General features: G+C 55.1%; 1 protein-coding gene across 1 annotated transcript; it reads right to left on the bottom strand.

The window, feature by feature from the left end:
- Window positions 1–4835: 4835 nt before the first annotated feature.
- Window positions 4836–7792, bottom strand: LY6L (lymphocyte antigen 6 family member L). Its single transcript, XM_081817154.1, has 2 exons — window positions 7469–7792; window positions 4836–5682 (listed from the first exon to the last, which is right to left on the bottom strand). The coding sequence occupies exons 1-2, from the start codon at window positions 7777–7779 to the stop codon at window positions 5313–5315; spliced, it is 681 nt and encodes a 226-aa protein (XP_081673280.1). The 5' UTR covers window positions 7780–7792; the 3' UTR covers window positions 4836–5312.
- Between the last annotated feature and the right edge of the window lie 10839 nt (window positions 7793–18631).

The following is an 18631-nucleotide window of genomic DNA, read 5'->3' as shown; positions in this document are numbered from 1 at the left end:
GGGAAACTTACCGCCAGTTTGGTGGCACTTCAAATTTTTGTCTTATTCCCCAGTCTTTCTGCTACTGTTTTCTGTTCAGAGTCTTCACCCAGCTCCTCCATGGGCTTCATCTGGGTTCCTAGCTGCGTTCAGTGGGAGAGGGGTGGGGGCCTGCCGATTCCCCCCTCCCCTGAAGCAGAACAGCCTTGAGCATGCCGTCCTTGCTGTTCATGCACCCTCCCCAGCAGGTGCTCCACCACCTCCCTGGTGATGATTTGAGTTTCTTTCACAGTGCAGTCAAACATAGTTTCTTACGTTTAAGTGGTGTTTCATATCATCTTTGTTACGTTTTTTCATATTTTGCTCATATTTGCTATCAGACTTTTGGCCTTCCCCCTGCCTCAATTTTTAAAGAGGTCTTTATAGCCCCTGGTATGTGTGTGTCCCATGGAAAATCTTTATATATGTTTTTAGGGGGAGAGGGGCAGAGAGAGAGAGAGAATCTCAAGCAGACTCCCTGCCGAGCATGGAGCCCCATGCAGGGCTCGATCCCACGACCGTGAGATCATGACCTGAGCTGGGATCAAGAGTTGGACGTCACCCAGGCGCCCCACTTTGTATTTATTTATTTATTTATTTATTTTTATTTTACTATTTTTTTAAGACTTTTATTTTTATTTATTTGACAGAGAGAGACACAGCGAGAGAGGGAACACAAGCAGGGGGAGCGGGAGAGGGAGAAGCAGGCTTCCCGCTGAGCAGGGAGCCCGATGCGAGGCTCGATCCCAGGACCCTGGGATCATGACCTGAGCCGAAGGCAGACGCTTAACGACTGAGCCACCCAGGTGCCCCCCACTTTGTATTTTTATATAGTCAAATTAATCTATCTTTTTATTTCTTGCATTTGGATCTTGATTTGTACTCCAGAAGCCTTTCTCCACACCCAGGTTACAAAGATATTCACATATTGTTTCTTTCGGTATTTGTATAGTTTTGGTTGTTTACCACTTAGTTTGTTCTTATGTGTGATGTGTGGATGCATGTACATAAATGCAGATTTGGCTTCTTCCAAATGGTCACACATTTGTTCACATTCCAATATACTATGACGTCGGCTGCACATACAGATTGTATTTTCCTTGATTCTCAGGCCTCCAGTCGTTTTCTCTGGTTGCGCCTCCAATCCGACGCTAGGAGGCGGTGATAGAGGTGCTCACCCTTCTTCCTCTGCGGGGGCGCAGAGTTCCGCCAGTCCTTCCCCGCGCGCGCCGTCGCGCACGCACATTACTGTGTAACACGCTGTGGAATTGGGTTTGCAAGTATTATGTTGTTGCCCCAGTGTGCAGAAGTGCTAGAATTTCCTTTCCTGTGTCATCATCAGCATCATCGGCAGTCAATGTTCCGCTCGCTTTGTAGAAGAAACTTGGAAATTTTACTCCTTGGGTTAAATTTAGAAAACTGTGGTTTTTACCAGGAAATACTTCCTTTCTTCTGAATTTTCAACTTTATTCCATAGAGGTATGCAATGAATCTCTTGTGACAATTCAGTTAACTTTGCCAAAGTGTGATTTACGTACAGGCAAAAAAGCCCCCTTTTTAAGTGGACAGTTCAGTGAGTTCCTTTTTTTTTTTTTTTTTAAGATTTTATTTATTTATTTGTCAGAGAGCGAGCACAAGCAGGGCGAGCGGCAGGCAGAGCAGGCAGAGGGAGAGGGAGAAGCAGGCTCCCGGCCAAGCAAGGAGTCCGATGCGGGACTCGATCCCAGGATTCTGGGATCATGACCCGAGCTGAAGGCAGACGCTTAACCGACTGAGTCACGCAGGCATCCCAGTTCAGTGAATTCTGACGAGTTAGTAGTACACGACGTTCCCGATTCGGAGCGACTGCCTGGGCCGGTGAGTGCCGGGCTGCCCTTCCGAGGCCCCCAGAGCCCTGGCTGAGCAGACCCACGTGCAGGAGGCTGCGTGAGCGCGCACTCCTTCCTCATTCCAGTCCTGCCCACCAGCATTGGTCAGTTGGTTTGTGGATCTTCTCTATTTCCGTTTGGTTTGCAGGCGCTAGATCTCAGCCCCCCTCCTCTCCCGTAAGGCTTCAGTTTACCTTTTCTTCAAAGTCCCACTTTCATGTTAAAATGTAAGTTTGCACTGATCTTTATTCCTGTTCAGTTCAAGGAATTGAAGAATCCTGCTATAATTTCTTCTTTGACAGATAAACTGATGGAAGTGCCATAGTTCAGTTTCCAAATATTTGGGATTTTCAAGTTTATCTTCTTTGTATTTCTATTTCATTTACAGGGGTATGGTCAGAGAACGCGGCCCATGGGATGATTTATTGTTAAATGATAAAATCTGGACATTGAGGACAAAGCGAGGATGCCGGCTGCTGTGTTCCAGGCTCAGTGGGGCAGACCCGCCGCCAGGTGCTCGCCCCAGGGGTGGGGCGGGGTGGGGGCTACGAGAGACGGGAGCCTGCAGGGGACACTGGACGGGTGGATTCTCTTGCCTATGAAGTGAGCATGTGACCTAATTCACAGTATATACAGCAGACATGACAGCCTGAGAATAGGGGCTTTTGGGTCTACTTCCCAGGCTAAGGGGAGTGGAGGCAACACCGGACAGCCTCACGCCCCGCTTTTCCGTTCGAGATCCGCACCAGCGCACTGGCCCCGGGCTGCTGGGCAGGTGCCTCCTGAGAGCGTGTCTCATGCAGGGTGTCTGGGCAGAGAGACCCAAGCTTCGCCACCGGGGGAGTCAACACCACCACTGGGCAGGGGCTCCCCAGGCAACGCCCTGCACACAGCACCGAGGACCAGCGTCGAGAAAGAGAGAAATTATAGACACTGACTCACCAAATCCACTTTGTATTTAGAGTTAAGGTAGTGCAAAATAGGAGAATCAGAAGCAGGTGGGGTGGAAGAAAGGGAAGGCAGGGCATGAGCCGGGATGGAGATGAGCCGGCGGTGGGCAAATCCGGGCATCACCATGAGGTGATAGGCTCGTGTCAGGACCTGAGTTTTCTAGCCGTGAGCGTGAAAGAGACCCTGGTCCCCAAAGAGTCAACAACAAAACTCCTGGAACTAATAAATGAGTAGAGCCATACCCACAGACTGCACAGTCTTCCTGTTGCCCTACAGTCGTCCCATGTTGCTTGGTGTCTGGGGGGGGCGATCACCTGGCATTTGGGGACTTGGGAAGCGGAGCGGCTGGGTAGGACGCGGAGGCCCTGAAGGAGGGCGGGCTGCCCTCTTAGCCGCTCTGGTGCCCCTGCAGCCGGCCCCTAGCCCCACGTCTTAGTCTCGCTAAGCATTTGTCACCACTCTGGGTAATTTCCCCACTGCTCCTAGATGCTTCCCTCACTCATTCTTTAGCGACTAATGTGCCCATTTATTCAGCAAATGTTCTGATTTCCAGCCGAGAGGCTGCCCTGAGGGCTTGCAATCCTTGGTCCCCTATCCAGAGGAGGGACCAGAGCCCCCAGTTCCAAAGGTGCTCATCTTCATGGAGAGGGAAGCAGAGAGTGGCTGGAAGAGTGGGCCATGGGGACACAGGGCATAGTGGCCCCTGACCCAGATCACACACACATACTTCCTAGGTAAATGCAGCTCTGAAGGAAGACCCCCAACTGTTTACACCAGTGGTCATTTCCCCTCTGCACTGGCTTTCTGGCCGGCCCAAAGCTCAGGGAACCAGAGACTCCTGATGCCCCAACGTGCCAGGGCCCCTGAGTGGGGAGATTCGGACAACAGATGGCGACAGGCCTGCCTGGACAGCCCGGTTATGAGGTGACATTTAAATTCAGCATGAAAACTCACAAGCACAGTGAAGGTCCTTCTCCAGGCTGAGAATCTTGGGGCATCTTATCTGAGATCTCAGCTTAACTCCAGCGGCTTCCAGAGGTAAGCCAAGGCCCAGGGGTGTCCCAAACTTGCAAAGGCCCTGGGGCACCACGGGGCAGCCAGGTCCACCTGAGTCCGTGGGGGAAATGACAAGTAGTTGGAGATGGGGTGCAGGTGTGCCATGGAAGGCAGGTGTAAGGACCTAGAGCCAGGCTGGTGCAGACCCTGGTGGGGAGGGGTGAAGAACCCAGGGCAGGGGAGAGGTGTGAAGATGGGGCGATGGGGAGGAGTTGGAGGTGCGTGGAGGGTGGAGGTGTGCAGACTTGGGGTCAGGCAGGCCTGACGAGCTGGGAGTGGGGAGCAGCACTCTCCTGTGTTCTGGGGGATGTGCTGCCTATTGATGCCACCCCCGCCCACAGACTCTCCTCTTCTTCCTCGTCCCCTACACAAGGGCCCTGCTCTCAGCCCCATCCTCCAGGACAACCCCCCGGGGTGTCTTGTGGGTGCTCCAGCTCAGCCTGGACAGTCCTGAGCTTGTCACTGGTTCTACCCGTCCCAACCTGCTCCTCACCTGTGCCCTCACCTGGGCGGCCCTCCCCCTGGCCAGGCAGGGGGCTGTCCTGGAAGCCCTTCCATCAGCCCTCACTCTCTCCAACCCAGCTGCCCACAAACACGGCCCCACTGTCCAGCCGTCCCTTCCCAGGGTCTCTGCATCCTAGTGCCTTACATCCTAGCACCACCCACATGCCCAGACCCCCACCCTCCAGTGTCTCCCCCACGTCCACGCAGTGGTCTACTGGCCCCCTGGCCTCCTGCTTATGCAGTGCTAGGCCCAGAACCCAGGGCCCATCCCCATGCTCGGTTGGCCCAGCTGGTGGTCTTGTCCAGATCTGACCGCTTCTGCCATGGACGATGGGCAACCACACAGGTCTGTAGAGAGGTGGGCTGGAGGGATGTGGTCTGGGCCTGGCAGGCGGAAGCAGCTGAAGGAGCAGGAGCACAGAGTGGTCAGGCAATGAGTTTATTGTCTTCAGGAGTGCTGGTCGTCGTCTCAATGCACAGGTGGGCACCCACAGCCTGACTCTGCCTGGGCCCCTACGGGCAGATGGGGCTGGGCCAGGGGGAGGGGGTTGGCCAAGTCCAAGCCAGAGCCCGGGTTGCAGCCACCCTCTGGCCTTGCCCAGGCTCTTCCTGCCCCCGACAGGGCCCTAAGCAGTGTGTTCAGGGTGATCAACCTTATACAGAGAGCCGTTACCCCATACTGGGATATGCCCTTTCTCCTCCAAGCAGGACTGGGCTACATTCTCCAGGCTGTCTGAACAAAGGGCCCCTGCCAGAGATGGGAGGAGTGGCCAGGTCCGGGACGGAGGCAATGGCATGCTTCCTGCAGCCTCAGAGGGGGAAGGTCCCACCCAGTGTCTTGAAAAGGATGGGGGCAGGGCTGGAGCAGGAGGTGGGAAGATACAGTGGGTCTGTGGGGCCAAGAGAAGAAGGTGCTCACAGCAGGACCCGGAGGAGGCCCGCTCCAAGCAGGACCCCCCTTCGAAGGGCCCAGGGACCCTCTCGTATGGTGGGTGCCCTGTTGCAGAGATATCCAGAACAGCACTGCCTGATGATCCTGCCTAGTATCCTGGGTCCCAGTGTCCACTCATACTTCAGGTTGGTGTTGGGACACCTGGGAGCGCAGCGCTTGCTGAGAGAAAGTGTCACCTTTGATTCTGCAAAAGAGAGGTGGTGACAGGTGGCTGCCAACCTGCAGGAAGGAGGGTGGGTGGTCACGGGAAGAGGCATGCAGGTGGGGGAGGGGGTGTTTTCCATGGGAAACAAAACCAGAACTTTTGCCATGCGGCAAAAAGCAGAACCTGACCTGAGAATCAGAGAACTGTGGGACCCTCAAGGGTAGTGGGAACATGGCTCCGCACGGTCACCTTCGAGGTCACAACAAAATCAGGGTTCAGGACTGCTGGCCTGGCGCAGGCTTTTCCCTGGAGCCACACACGGCCTGGACCACCCTGGCTTCCCCCCGCCAGAAGCCTGCAAATCTTAGGGATGTGGGGTAGAGCGGAGTGGACAGAGACTGGACGTGGTTGTCCCCTCTACTCGCCCAGTCCTGGGCTTAGCCCTGTCCTCCCGCTGCTCATTTAAGGATGTGGCAGAAGCCTCTGAAGGGAACATCGGAAGAAAGGAAAACACTCAAAACACCCAAACTGTAGAAGAGATGACCCTCCCCCTCTATTATATGGTACCCCGTTATGTCCTGCTGGTTGTGTGGATTGTTAAAGTCTGTCCTGTTGAATTATATCAGGTGGTATGATGTGGTGATCATGTTACGTCGTATCATGGCAGCTCGTGGGCCGCTGGGTGCCGCTCGGTTTGGGGCACCTGAAGGCAGGCAAGACACCGGCCTCCTCCTCCCAGAGCTCCCAGCGCCCTCTTCCCAGTGCTCAGGGTAGAGATCTGGGGGCAAAGGTCAGGGCCCAGGTGAGGGGGCCCCTAAAGAGAGCCCACTGATGTTTGCTCCTTGCAGGGAGGGCCACTAATATGCACCCCCCCAGGCCCTCAGGCCACAAAACCGGACACAGAACCCCTAGGTGGAGCCCAGGTAAAGGAAACTGCTAAGGGAAAAGCCAACCGGGGGTGGGGGGGGCGCGGGGGAAGAGGTTCAAACCGCACTCAGTCCCAGCACCAATGTCCTCAGCATCAGCACATTCCCTCCCTCGGTAAGGAAAAGCCAGGCCTGGAAGGGGCGCAGCCTCGGGAAGGGCGCTCAGTGCCGCCCCCAGGTGGCAGAAGCGCAGGGGAGGGGCTGGGCCTGCCCCCTGAAATGAACGGTCGAGGTGGAAAGGACCCAGCGGGCGCCATCCTGGCCTGACGCTGGCGGCCCCGCCCAGCGGTCCCCAGCGCCGCCCCCGCCCAGCCTGCCCAGTGTGTCCGTCAAACGTGCCGCGGGCCGTACCGCGCGGACCCTTGACAGGCTCATCTCCGGGAAGCCCGGCTGTGCAACAGGGACCTTCTTGCATCCTTACTGGACAAGCAGGGAACAAGACACCTCCTGAGGTTCGGCGTGCGGAGCGGATTCGGTGACTGACGCTCCAGCCAGGCCCGGAGGCCTTGAAGCCACGCAGGGGGGCGGCTGCGTTGGCCTGCTCAGGCCCGCAGGGACCTGGAACCCTCCGGGCGGCTTCTGGGCTTTCTCAGGAGAGCAGATGGGCCTCTCCACATCCAGTTCTCTCTGGCTATTTTTATAATTTTATAGAGGAGTATTTCGAGTGGTTTGCTCTGTGATATTTCAACAGGGAATGTGTTCACGTTCCACTTTAGAATCTCCTCTAAGGCTTGTTTTTGAAGTCAGGTCTTACTACTTAAGCTCCGCAGCAGCCAGGCGGGGCGAGGCGCGGTGCACAGCAGTGGGCAGCCAGGTGTCCTGGGCCAGCGCCTGGCCTGGCTGACTCTCCTCTGCGCAGTCATCCGTCTGGATGCCTAGCTCTCCCTGTACGTTCAGTTACACCCGAGCCCCTGCCCTGCGGACAGTTCTGCAGGGGCAGCATTTAAGAACTGGTGCTTCGGAAAGAGAACAGTTCAGAATGTGTGCGTGCTCCCCTGGGGGTCCAGCGCTAGGGGAGCGCAGTGGGGCTGTGGACCAGGGGCGTCAGGACCCAGCCCTGCCCCCCACCCCGCGGCCCCCAGACTTACTGCTGAGGAAGACCACCACGTTGGACACGCAGACCTGGTCGGTGGGGTAGCACACGGTGGGCGTGCACAGCGCCTGGCTGGTCTCTTTGAAACACTGGTAGCAGGTCAGGTTCACACCTGTGGGGCAGCCAGGGGGCCCGGGTGGAGAGGGCTGCCCACGCGGCCTGCGAGCCCCGCGCCCCCCGCGCCCGCTCCTACCTGGCTCTTTCTTGCCGCCAGCAAACCCCGCAGACACCAGCAAAGCCCACAGGACTGGAACCAGCCCCTCCATGGCGCCAGAGCCTCAGCCTGGGGTGGGGTGGAGCAGAGAAGGAGACCTCACCGGAGCGCCCCCCCATGCCCCTGGCAGCAGGCTCCCTCCCCTCCCCTGGGCCCTACCTCCCCAGACCCGCATCTGCCCCCCCCATCCTGGTTCTCCAGGATGCTACTGGCTCAGCATCCCTTCCTGCATTCTCCCTCCACCACGCTGCAGATTGCTGGCCTTTTCAGGAGGGTCGCCTGGGGAGGGCTGGTGGGGACCTGCCAGCCCCTCTTCGGCAGCTCCTGCCCTGGGGCCACTGAGGAGGGCAGCCTTGGCCACCAGCCACCTCGGCCACTGAGCAGAAGGAGGGCAGACTGCGTCTCCCCCCTGCGGGTCCATACCCTGGGTGGGCTCAGCCCCAGCCTCTGCTCGGTTCCTTCTCGTCCTGTATGTAACAGACCCTGAGGTGCAGGGCCCTGTTCTTACCTCTGGAGGACTGGGTCCCTGCCTCCAGGGCCCTTCCCTTGGGTGTCAGAGGTGGAGGAGAGAGGTGGAGGCTGGGGTTGGGGGGGGAGAGGGGGAGGAGGATGCACTGGAGAACAGACTTGGACACCGTCCTCCAGGGGAAATGCTGAGAGCCAGGCCAGTCTGGGAACCCAGGAGTGAAGGGAGGGGGGGAAGGGGAGGGGTGATCGGATCACAGGCTCCAAATCTTTAATCTTCTCATTCTTTGTAGAGTGCTGTGAGGGTTGGTCGGGGAGGCAGAGAGGAGGAGGGCCAGTGAGTTCTAAGAGCAGCCTCTAGCCTGAGGCCATGAAGGCCTCCTGGGCTCCTGTATCTACTGACTCTGGGCTCCACCCCGCCTCCGCCCCCCTCTGCCCCCCTCCGCCCCCCTCCGCCGGAGGGACTGTGCTGCCCCCAGGACCCTGGAAAGCCCTGGGGCCCTGCAGAGGTTCTGGAGCCTGTGAGAGCCGGAGTGGACAGACAGGCTCTTCCCCCTGTGTCACACACGTGTGCCCCCCGGGGCTGAACTGGGTCTGGGGCTTTGGGGACTGAGGTCCTCAGCTCAGGCTGGGCTGTCTCCCACAGGCATCCTTCTCCCAGCTGACTCTCTCATCAAAACGCCCCCTGCTTGGGGAAGATCTGGACCCAGTGTGGAGCTGGGCCCATCCTATCACCTGCACAGCCCTGGACCCTGCCCACCGGGCTCATCCTCCCAGGACCCTGACATTCCTGTTCCCTTTGTCCCGGCTAGTTATTCTTGTTTTCAAGACCTGAACTGTGTTCTCTGTGGGCCCTGGGTTCCCCAGGACCTGTTCTTACTGGAGCCAGCGTTAAAGAAACAAAATCCACGGACACTTGTTAAAGCCTGCTAAGACTTATTTGCTGGGGTGGGTCTGGACAGGCACAAGGACCAACGTGGGAGGGGGAGATGGCCTCCACTCTGAATACAGCGGGGGCCATGGGATTTACAGGCAAGGAGCAGCTGCGAGTCAGCGGATGGACAGTGACCAAGAGGAGCCGGCAGGGGTGGGGGCGGCCAGGCTGAACCCACCTCCCAGGATTCTTGTTGAAGGCAGGCCAGGTGGTCAGACCTCACCTGGGGGGCGGGGGCGGGGTGTGAGGAAACTGATCAGATGTGGAGGGCTTCAGGGGAGGAGGGTGGTGACTTCTTGCTAAAACTGGATGTCACCGGAGGGTGCAGATGGGCCTGGGGGAAGGTTCCGGAGCCTGACTAGAATTTGGTCAAGCAGAGAATCTTTGTCCCCAGACAGCCTGGCACTGAAGATGCAGCATGGAGTCCATGCCCCGAGGGCAGGAATGCTGCCCTCTCTTCTGAGCCCCCTCCTGCCCTGTCTCCCCAGGTTGCTCCCCAAAAACACAGCACCCCCTGCCCAGGGGCCCTCGCTGGGTGTCAGGTGGTCAGTAAACTCTTTCCCCGGTGTTTCCTTCTGGCCTTTATTCCCTGAACGGCATCCTTCTAAGCACATCCTTCTGAGCGCCTTGCCAAGAGGGGCAGGGTGTGGGCCCTGGGTCGGAGTCTGCCTGGACGATGCAAGCCCAGCCCCCTGCCCTCCGGAGTCCAGCAGGAGGCAAGGGGGCAGAAAGACCGGAAGGGTGGCTGCGAGGTGGAAGGTGCTGGGGGAGGGCCACCCCGGGCCCCCACAGTGACTTCTGCCCTACCCCCGCCCCCACCAGTGGCCACTGGGCTCCTGGGGCCTCCACGCCCTCCCCAGACCGCCACACAGCCCCCTCCCCACCGTGGTCCAGGTTCTCAGTAACGGCTGCAGGCACAGAATATGATGGTCATGAATGAGAGTGTGCGGCCAGTTGAGGTCATCTCTCCTCCAGCCCACCCAGGGGACCAGCCAGGAGGTCCTCCTCCCTGCCTTGTGGGGGGCAAGTCCTAGGGACGCCACCTGGCCAGGTGCAGCCCCAGTGAGCCTCAGGTCCTGCCCTCTCCTGCTGTGCAGCCTCTCCCGGCTTGGAGGGGGGCCTAGAGGCAGTGGAAGAAGTCCGAGGTGGGGGAGGAAGTCCATTCATTATATTATATGTTTATTCATTTTTCCATCCATGCTGTGATTGAGTTGAATGTGAATTTGGGACTGTGAAATCCACAAAGCCAAGATGGGAAGAATGGTGGTGTGGGATGCAGGTGTGGAAAAGGAGCCTGGGCTGGGGCGTGGGGGGCAGGCGGGTCTCTCCAGGGAGGAGTGAGGCAAGTTCCCCAAACCGGGGCTGACTGCCTGGTGTCCTGGCCACAGCAGAGAGGGACATGCTTGGGCCACACAGTTGTCAGTACCCGTGAGCGGGGAGTGGCCATGTCGAGGGCGGCCACTGCTTCTTGGTTGCTGGGCGAGGGACATCCACGGGCACAGGGCACACGATTGCTGAATGGCCAGCTGCCCTCCTGGCCTTCTTTCTGATCTCATTGGGAAGGAGTGTCTGGGAAGCTGCAGTGGCTGGGGGACAGGAGGAGGAGTAGGCTCTGAGGGGTCAGGGAAGAGCCAGATGGCCAGCCTGCGGTCAGCAAGACCCTCTATGGGACCTCAGTTACTAGTCACCCTTGGCTTCCCTGCAGGGAGGCCAGGAGCCCTGTCGGGGGCGGGGGCGGGGCTGGGGAGGCCCCGTTGCCCAGATCCCTTGGCTTCCAGAAATCAAGAGCTGGAGTGAGGCTTATGTCCCTTGGTCACCAGGAGAGACAGGAAATCCTGTGCTGAGGTTCAGGCTCAGCAGGAGGGAAAGAGAATTATGCTTCTGGGACCTTCCGGCCCCAGGCGAAGGGGACTGCTGTCCCCCACAGAATGTGTCACTGGCGTTGGTGCATTGTCATCCACACCTGCCGGCCTTTGCCCCAGGCCCCCCACCCCCAAGGACTGCTGCAGGTCAAGCCCCCTTGGGGGCACGCAGGGCTGCCGGACTCATGGGCTTGAGTGGCCCACTGGCGCACTTCAGACTGGCACATACAACAAGCCCCCCGTCGGGACGCGCACTTGGATAAAAATCAGGTCTCCCAATAAGCATTTTGTGACCCTGTGGCTGCCCACTGGAGTGGCCCTTCTGTAACCTTCATTTTTCAGCTAAATGCAGAGAAAAAGTGCCCTCCATCCCAGAGCACGCAGGTGCCCAGCCTGTCACCTCCTGCTCCCCCAGAGGGTGGCCCACGGAAATTCAGACACCATCCCAAGCTGGGCCTTTGCCCGGACTATGTCTCTCCAGGGCGGAAATGGCAGCCAAAGCTGTGGGCCTGCCAGACCTGGCCAGACCCTGCCAAGGCCAGGTGCTGAAAGGCTTTGAGCTGAGGGGCAGAGCGTGCCTCCAGGTGGATCCCACTGGGCTTCTTGCCCCGTCCAGAGGGTCTGTTGGATCCTGGTTGCCTTGACGTTCTCTCCCAGTTCAGCCCAGTGAGCTCCGCTGCCCGGGCCACACTCTCTGGGCCCTCCATGACTCGGCTTGGCTCTTGCTCAGGTTCCAGTAACAGCCATGGGGTGCAGCCAAGCTGTGCATCCGGCCCAGTCCTAGGGCGGGCGAGGGGCTCTCCCAGCTCCGTTTCTCCCCTAGGCCACAGCGGTGAGCGCGCGTGTGCTAACGGACAAGTAGGGGGCAGGCTGAGGCAGCTGACAGGAGGGGACAAGACAACCCCAGCGGGACCACACGTCTGGGGCAGCAGTCTGGGGTCAAGGCACCAGGTCCCTAAAAGGGCCTTCCCATCTGGCCCTTCGTTCAGCTGTGCGCACTGCTTTCCAGGGACTGACGCCGCGGCCTGCCCGTGGGGGCACTCCAGCCCCTTCGCCGCTGTCTGAAGACTCCAATAGACCGACCACCAAGCCGGCTGCCAAGCATGTCCGTAAACCCATTTTCAACTAGCGAAGCAGTTCAGGACCTTGTGCTAAGCAACTCTTGAATGTCTTTCCCTAATAATGCTTTCGTCCCCCTTGTACCCAACCCTGCCAGACTAAAGTTCCAGGTGAAAATGGGGAATAATTTTTTTTAGTATAAAGTCTTGATTACCCAACAGGACACGCAGATGACCGCGGCCAACAGAGACTCCGAGACCTGGGGACGCGTGGGCCAGGGGGATGTTCACCATCTCAGTTCTCCAGACTTGCTCTGGAAAGCTTTCTCCTTCCTCTGAACAAAACAAAGTAAAGCAAAACAAAGATAGAATCTTCTGGGCACCGCCTTTCCAAGTGACAGTGAGTGGACAGTGATCCTGGGGTCACACCCAACATGGCAAAGGGGGCCTCAGCTCCTGGCTGCCATGCACAGAAACCCTCCCGACGTCGCCCAGCCCGGGGTGGGGGAGGTGTACCCGATGTCATGGACGAACAACCATTTACAGCTGACCACCCCAAAGTACCCCAGAGACCCAGGGCTGCACGGAACCCACCGAACTGGACGGGAGACCCCAGGAAGGGAGGCCACGTCGGGGGCCCCGTTATTCTCATGGAGGTCCTGACATCACAAGGGGGACCTTGGGTACCACATGGGGTTGTGTTTCTTACACGTGCCCCGACCATCGAGACGCTGCCCCAACCCTGCAAGGCTCCCGGTGAGCTTCGGGGTACCACTCAGGGTACTGGCCGGGGCCATGCTGTGCGACACCTGCCACCGGGTAAGGAAGACTCCGCCAACTTCAGGAGGAAGCCTCCTGGTCTCGAGAGTAGACCGTCTGTGCCGTGAGGCGTCTTCCTGGCTTGGAGACTGTCGGGACTCACAGGCACATCCTCGCGGCCCTGGCCCATTGCCGCCTCACACTAAGTGCTGGTTATGATCCCAGCAGCTCAAGTCCCAACCACTCGGGTATACAATGGGGTAGCCTGGGATTCGCACTCAGGTCCTCGGAGACCAAGGCGTGTGCGGTCGGGCTCCCAGTTAAAACCCTATGTGTGCATTGAGCCCGACCACAGGGCTCCAGCGCGGGCCTCATGGGGCTCGGCCTGCGCACCGCAGCCCTGGGGGTCCGTGCTTACACACATTCACTCACACGCCCAGCCCGGGTGCCCTCTGGCTTCCTCACGGGAGGGTGGGCGGGGGACGTGAAGATACCTCCACCATGACCCTAGCCCTCCCCCTCTCTCCGATCCCCGGGTCCTCAAAACCCGCCCAAGCCTCATCAGGGAGGCTGGCGCACAGAGGACAACGGGACAGGGCAGTTGGCACCTTCTCCCCGCTTTAGCCTTTGCTCACACTGTCCAGTAGGAGGGAAGGTGGCGCCGCTCCTTCTTCCATCAGCTCCACTGACCCGACAGCTCAGCTGGGCTCCCGGCAGCTCCCACGCACTCCGCTCTAACAGGGTTAGGGTGATGCCTCAGGGCTCTGGGCAGGAAGGTCACCTCAGTCCTGCACCCCAGACTTCTTGAAGTGTCTGGGGATCCCCTTGCCCCACTCACACGCTGCTTGAGGGAATGGAAATGGTACAGGCACTCTGGAAATAGTTTGGCAGTAAAGCCGGATAGGAAATGACCATACGATCGGCAGTTGCACTGCTGGGCATTTCCTCAGAGCAGTGGACGTGCGTGCTTACGGCAGTTTTAGTTGTGAGCGAGAACGGGAACAGCCCAGCTGTCCTTCAACAGGTGAACGGTTAAACCGTGGCCCGACCACACCTGGAGCCCTCCCTGACAGTCAAACAGAACCAACTACTGATGCGCACAACTTGGATGAATCTGCAGGGAGGTAAGCTGAGAAAGAAGCCAATGCCAAAAAGATGCATCGTGTACAACTCCACTTCCATAAAAGGTTAGAAAGGATAAACTCTTTTTTTTTTTAAAAGATTTTATTTATTTATTTGAGAGAGCGAGAATGAGAGAGAGTACATGAGAGGGGGGAGGGCCAGAGGGAGAAGCAGACCCCCCGCTGAGCAGGGAGCCCGATGCGGGACTCGATCCTGGGACTCCAGGATCATGACCTGAGCCGAAGGCAGTCGCTTAACCGACTGAGCCACCCAGGCGCCCTAGAAAGGATAAACTCTTAGGAATGGCGAGCAGATTTGTGATTGGCGGAGGTTAGGGAGGGAGGGGTGAGAGGCAGTGAGGTGGTGCCAAGAAGCAGGTGCTTGCGCTGATGGAGATGTATGGTATCTTGACCGTGGTGGTGGACGCAGGAACCCACTCCAGTGATAAGATCATAGGACTGAACACACACAAGGGAGTGCGTGGGGAGTGTGATTGGTGGACTGCATCGATGTCGGCATCTTGGTTGTGATATCATACCTAGTTTTGCAAACGTAACCATGAGCAGACTCTGGGTAAATGTACTCCATGTGAATCTACAATTACCTCAATGAAAATTTTTACAATTAAATTACAAAAGGAGTGCCCGGGTGGCTCAGTCAGTTGAGCTACTGACTCTTGATCTTGGCTCAGGTCATGATCTCAGGGTCGTGGGATCCAGCCCTGCATCAGGCTCTGCACTGAGCATGGAGCCTGCTTAAGTTTCTCTCTCTCCCGCTCCCTCTGCTTCTGCCCTGCCCCTGCTGCACACTTGCTCTCTCTCTAAAAAAAAAAAAACCTAAATTAAATTACAAAATATTTTAAAAATCAGTGTCATTCAGGATAGCATCAAACCATGACATACTTAGCAATATATTCAACAAAATATGTCAAAAGAAATTAAAGAAGACTTGAATGTAGGGAGAGAGATATTTTGTTCACAGATTGGAAGACTCAGTATTGCTGAGGTTCCAATCCTCCCCAGACGGGTCTCCATGCAACCCCAGTCAGCCCTCAGCTGGCTGCTGGGAAGAGAGGAGTAAAAAACTTACATGAAAATGCAAAGTAGCTAAAGCAGCCAAAAACACTTTTGAAAAGGTAGAACAAATCCGGAGATACAACATTACCTGGTCTTAAGCCTGACTGTAAGACTCCAGTAATTAAGGCAGTTTTCCAATAATACATTATATGTTAATGAATTGAATTTAAATTAAAAAATGGAAAATAAAGAAATTAAAAATTCTTTTAAAAAATAAAAAAAGAAAGAAAGAAAAAGTTTTGTTTTGGGCATCAGGACAGACACATGGATCAGTGGAACAGAACAGCAGGTTCAGAAATAAATGCACACATGTATGGTCAGTTGATTTTTATAAAGTCATCAAGGATTGTCCCACCAGTAGGTGGTGCTGGAATAATTAGACTTTCATATGAGAAAAGTACGTCTCAACCTATATCTCTAGCCATACGCGTGGTTCCTCGTGCCCTGGGTGTAATTATCCGTCATTTATCTGTGGGATGGGTCTAACGTGTAAACAGAAGAGCTTACACTTCTAGAAACAAGTACAGGAGATCACTTGCATGACTGGCTAGATAAAGGTTTCTTAGGACTCAAACAGCATGATCTTTAACGGGAAAAACATATAAAATTACACTTCACCAGAATTAAAAACTTCTGCTTTTTGAAAGACACTTTAAGGAAATAAAATTGAAATCCACAGCAAGGAGTAAATATTTGTGTATATTAAAACAGTGCATATGATTAAATAATAAGAAATCAACCCTATGATAAATGGGCAAAAGGTCTGAACACTTCACCAAAGAAGCAGCTCACACGGCAAAGAGCTCAGGACAAGATGTTGGGTGTCTTCAGCCATTAGGAAAATGTAACTGAACCCAGGAGGAGACACCGCCGTCCGCGTGTGCAGGGACGGCCACCGTCAGAGACAGCAGTGCTCAGCGCCAGCGCCCCGGGGAAGGAGCTGGAATCCCCCGCATGCGGCCAGAGCGGGTGCAAAAAGGTGCAGCTCTTTGGGAAAATGTTTGGCAGTTTCTTATACAGTTAAACTTAGTCTTAGCACGGGACCCAGCAGTCCCGCTCCTGGGCTTTTACCCCAAAGGAAGGGAAACAGACGTCCAAACAGACCTGGATGCAGGTGTTCACACAAGTCCTATTCACACATCTGCATCTCCACTTAGCAATGTGTTAAATACGAGACACAGCCCCCCACAGAGTCTCTGAGGCTGAGCAAACCCAGGGAGACTTAATTGCACTCTCAGCTCGCTGGGCAAGGGAACCTTAAACCAGTCAATCTGGAATCACCGGCTCAGCACCTGGGAGGTGATGTGCCTGACGGACCCCTGCCGTCCCCTAAAGGCAGGTGACTTCTTGCCGTGGAACTTGCATGTCCGGCGCCCTTCTGCCTAGAAAAGTCTTCTATTTCATGAAGCTCCTCAGGGCTCTTTTCTATCAGCTTAGATGGGATGCTGCCCAATTCATGAATTGGTGAATAGAGCCGAGAACATCTTTAAGATTTACTCAGTTGAATTTTGTTTTCAAACAAATGTAAAGGGATAAACTACAGATAAAAGCAAAGACTTGAATGAGTCTCAAAAGCATTACGCTAAGGGGGAAGAGAGAAAAAAATCATACATACTGTGTGATTCTGTTGAGGGAGGGAAGGCAAGCTGAGGAACAAGCCCAAGCTGACAGACACCCCGCAACCCCACACCCCACACTCCCAGGTGGGGTGTGTGTTGACCTTCCTCAGGCACTCCTGCCTGCCCCCAAGCTAAGGGACAGAAAAACAAATGGTTAACTTAGAGAGATCACAGTCCTGCAAGACCTGAGTCTCCTTCAGTTTACAAATGTCTTCATGATTTCAAGAAAAAAGCATTCTTATCAACAACTTAACTTCCAGAAGGAAATGAAGATAAAACTAAACGTCCTTATGACCTGCAGCCCATTGACAGGTACCTGAGGAAGGCGGAGTACAATGTTCTTCCAGGAAGCTCCCAGCTGTCTTAATGTTAATGCTTTGCTACCTTGGTTTGACTAAAGCGAGGCCTCAGGTTTCCGGTGAGTCTCCTTTAGCAGATGAAAATCCTTTAGAAACTTCCCTTATCTTTACTTCCCTCAACTCCCAAGTATAGAATCTCTCACAACCCCAGCACAGCTCCTTCTGCCCACGGGTCCGTCCCTGGGCTTTAATAAAACCACGATTTTGCACCAAAGACCTCTCAAGAATTCTTCCTTGGTCATCGGCTCCAGACCCCACTCCACCAAACCTCACCTGTATTCCAAAACCACATCCCCAGGGAACTCTTTGGGCGTGAGGACAGGTTCCATGTGTTGACTGTGGTGGTGGTTACAGGACTGCATGTATTTGTCAAAGCTCATGAGACTGTATACTTAAAATTCGTACATTTCATTTTTACAAATTATACTTCAAAAAGCTGATTTAAAATAAACTTTCCACAAAGAAAAACTTCCGATTTAGAGGCTCTCACTAGTTAGTTCTTCCAAACATTCAAAGAAAAGATAGTATGACTCTTCCAGAACCTCTTTCAGAGGAAAAGAAGAAATGAACACTCCCTAATTAATTTTAAGATGCTAGTGTTAACTAGATTTTGAAAAAAATGGACAAGGTATTAGAAGAAATGAAAATTCCAGGGCAATCTCCCATAAAAATTAATGAAAATGTACTCTAATATTAGAAAATCACCAGTGGCCCCCAAAAGGGAAAACATACTATATTCCAATATATGCCGAAAATCATTTGATTCAGTTCAACACAATTTATGATAACTCTCTGAGTGAACTAGGAATGTAAGGGATCTTTCTAATCTGATAAGGGGTACCTATAATTGCATCATCCCTATGGTGATTGCTTCTCCCATGGTCACCACTTCTATTTAAGATAGGAAATCAACCTGCCATCATTCAGGCACCCTATGATTTTGAATTTAGAAAGTGCAATATGAGATACAGAGCAACTCTTGGAATTAATGCATGAATTTAGAAAGGTCACAGGCTGTAAAATCAATATATAAAACCCAATTGTTTTTCTATATACCACCAATAAATTTAGAATCTTACATTAACCGCCCCCCCCCTTGAATTCTGGGCTGCCCCGGGGTACTTCCAGCTACTTATATCCAAGCCTACTTACTTTTTACAGCAAGAAAGGGAATGCAGGTCAACAGAAAGGCAACAGAACCCCAACCTCTGCCGTGACCTCAGCACGCCCAGGAGATGGAGATGCCGTATGTCCTTGCAGAGGGACAGATGCAGTCTGGCAGAGTTGTCTGGACCTGGGCACCTGCAGACAGGGGTGTCACGGGAGAGACCTGGAGGAAAGGGGAGAAAGGAAGGGAGAGTCCAAGGGTGGCAGAACCAGACCAAAGCCAGCCCCAGAAGGGGAGGGTCTGGCCCCTTGGTGGCTACGTGGAAGCTGGACTTAGACCTGGTGGCCAGAGGACTGGTCACGGGTGACCGGGACATGGGGCAGCCAAATGTATCCCTTCTCGGGGCACAGACCCTTGGAGGCTTGGTGGCAAATGGAAAGAAGGAAGTAAGAGAGGAAAGTACTTGGGGCGCCTGGGTGGCTCAGTCGTTAAGCGTCTGCCTTCGGCTCAGGTCGTGATCCCAGGGTCTTGGGATCGAGCCC

Source organism: Leptonychotes weddellii, chromosome 4 (genome assembly GCF_054177405.1).
Source record: "Leptonychotes weddellii isolate Sample4059 chromosome 4, ASM5417740v2, whole genome shotgun sequence".
NCBI classification, from domain to species: domain Eukaryota; kingdom Metazoa; phylum Chordata; class Mammalia; order Carnivora; family Phocidae; genus Leptonychotes; species Leptonychotes weddellii.
The sequence above is the reverse complement of the archived record's forward strand: the minus strand, read 5'-3'. Positions and strand labels throughout refer to the sequence as shown.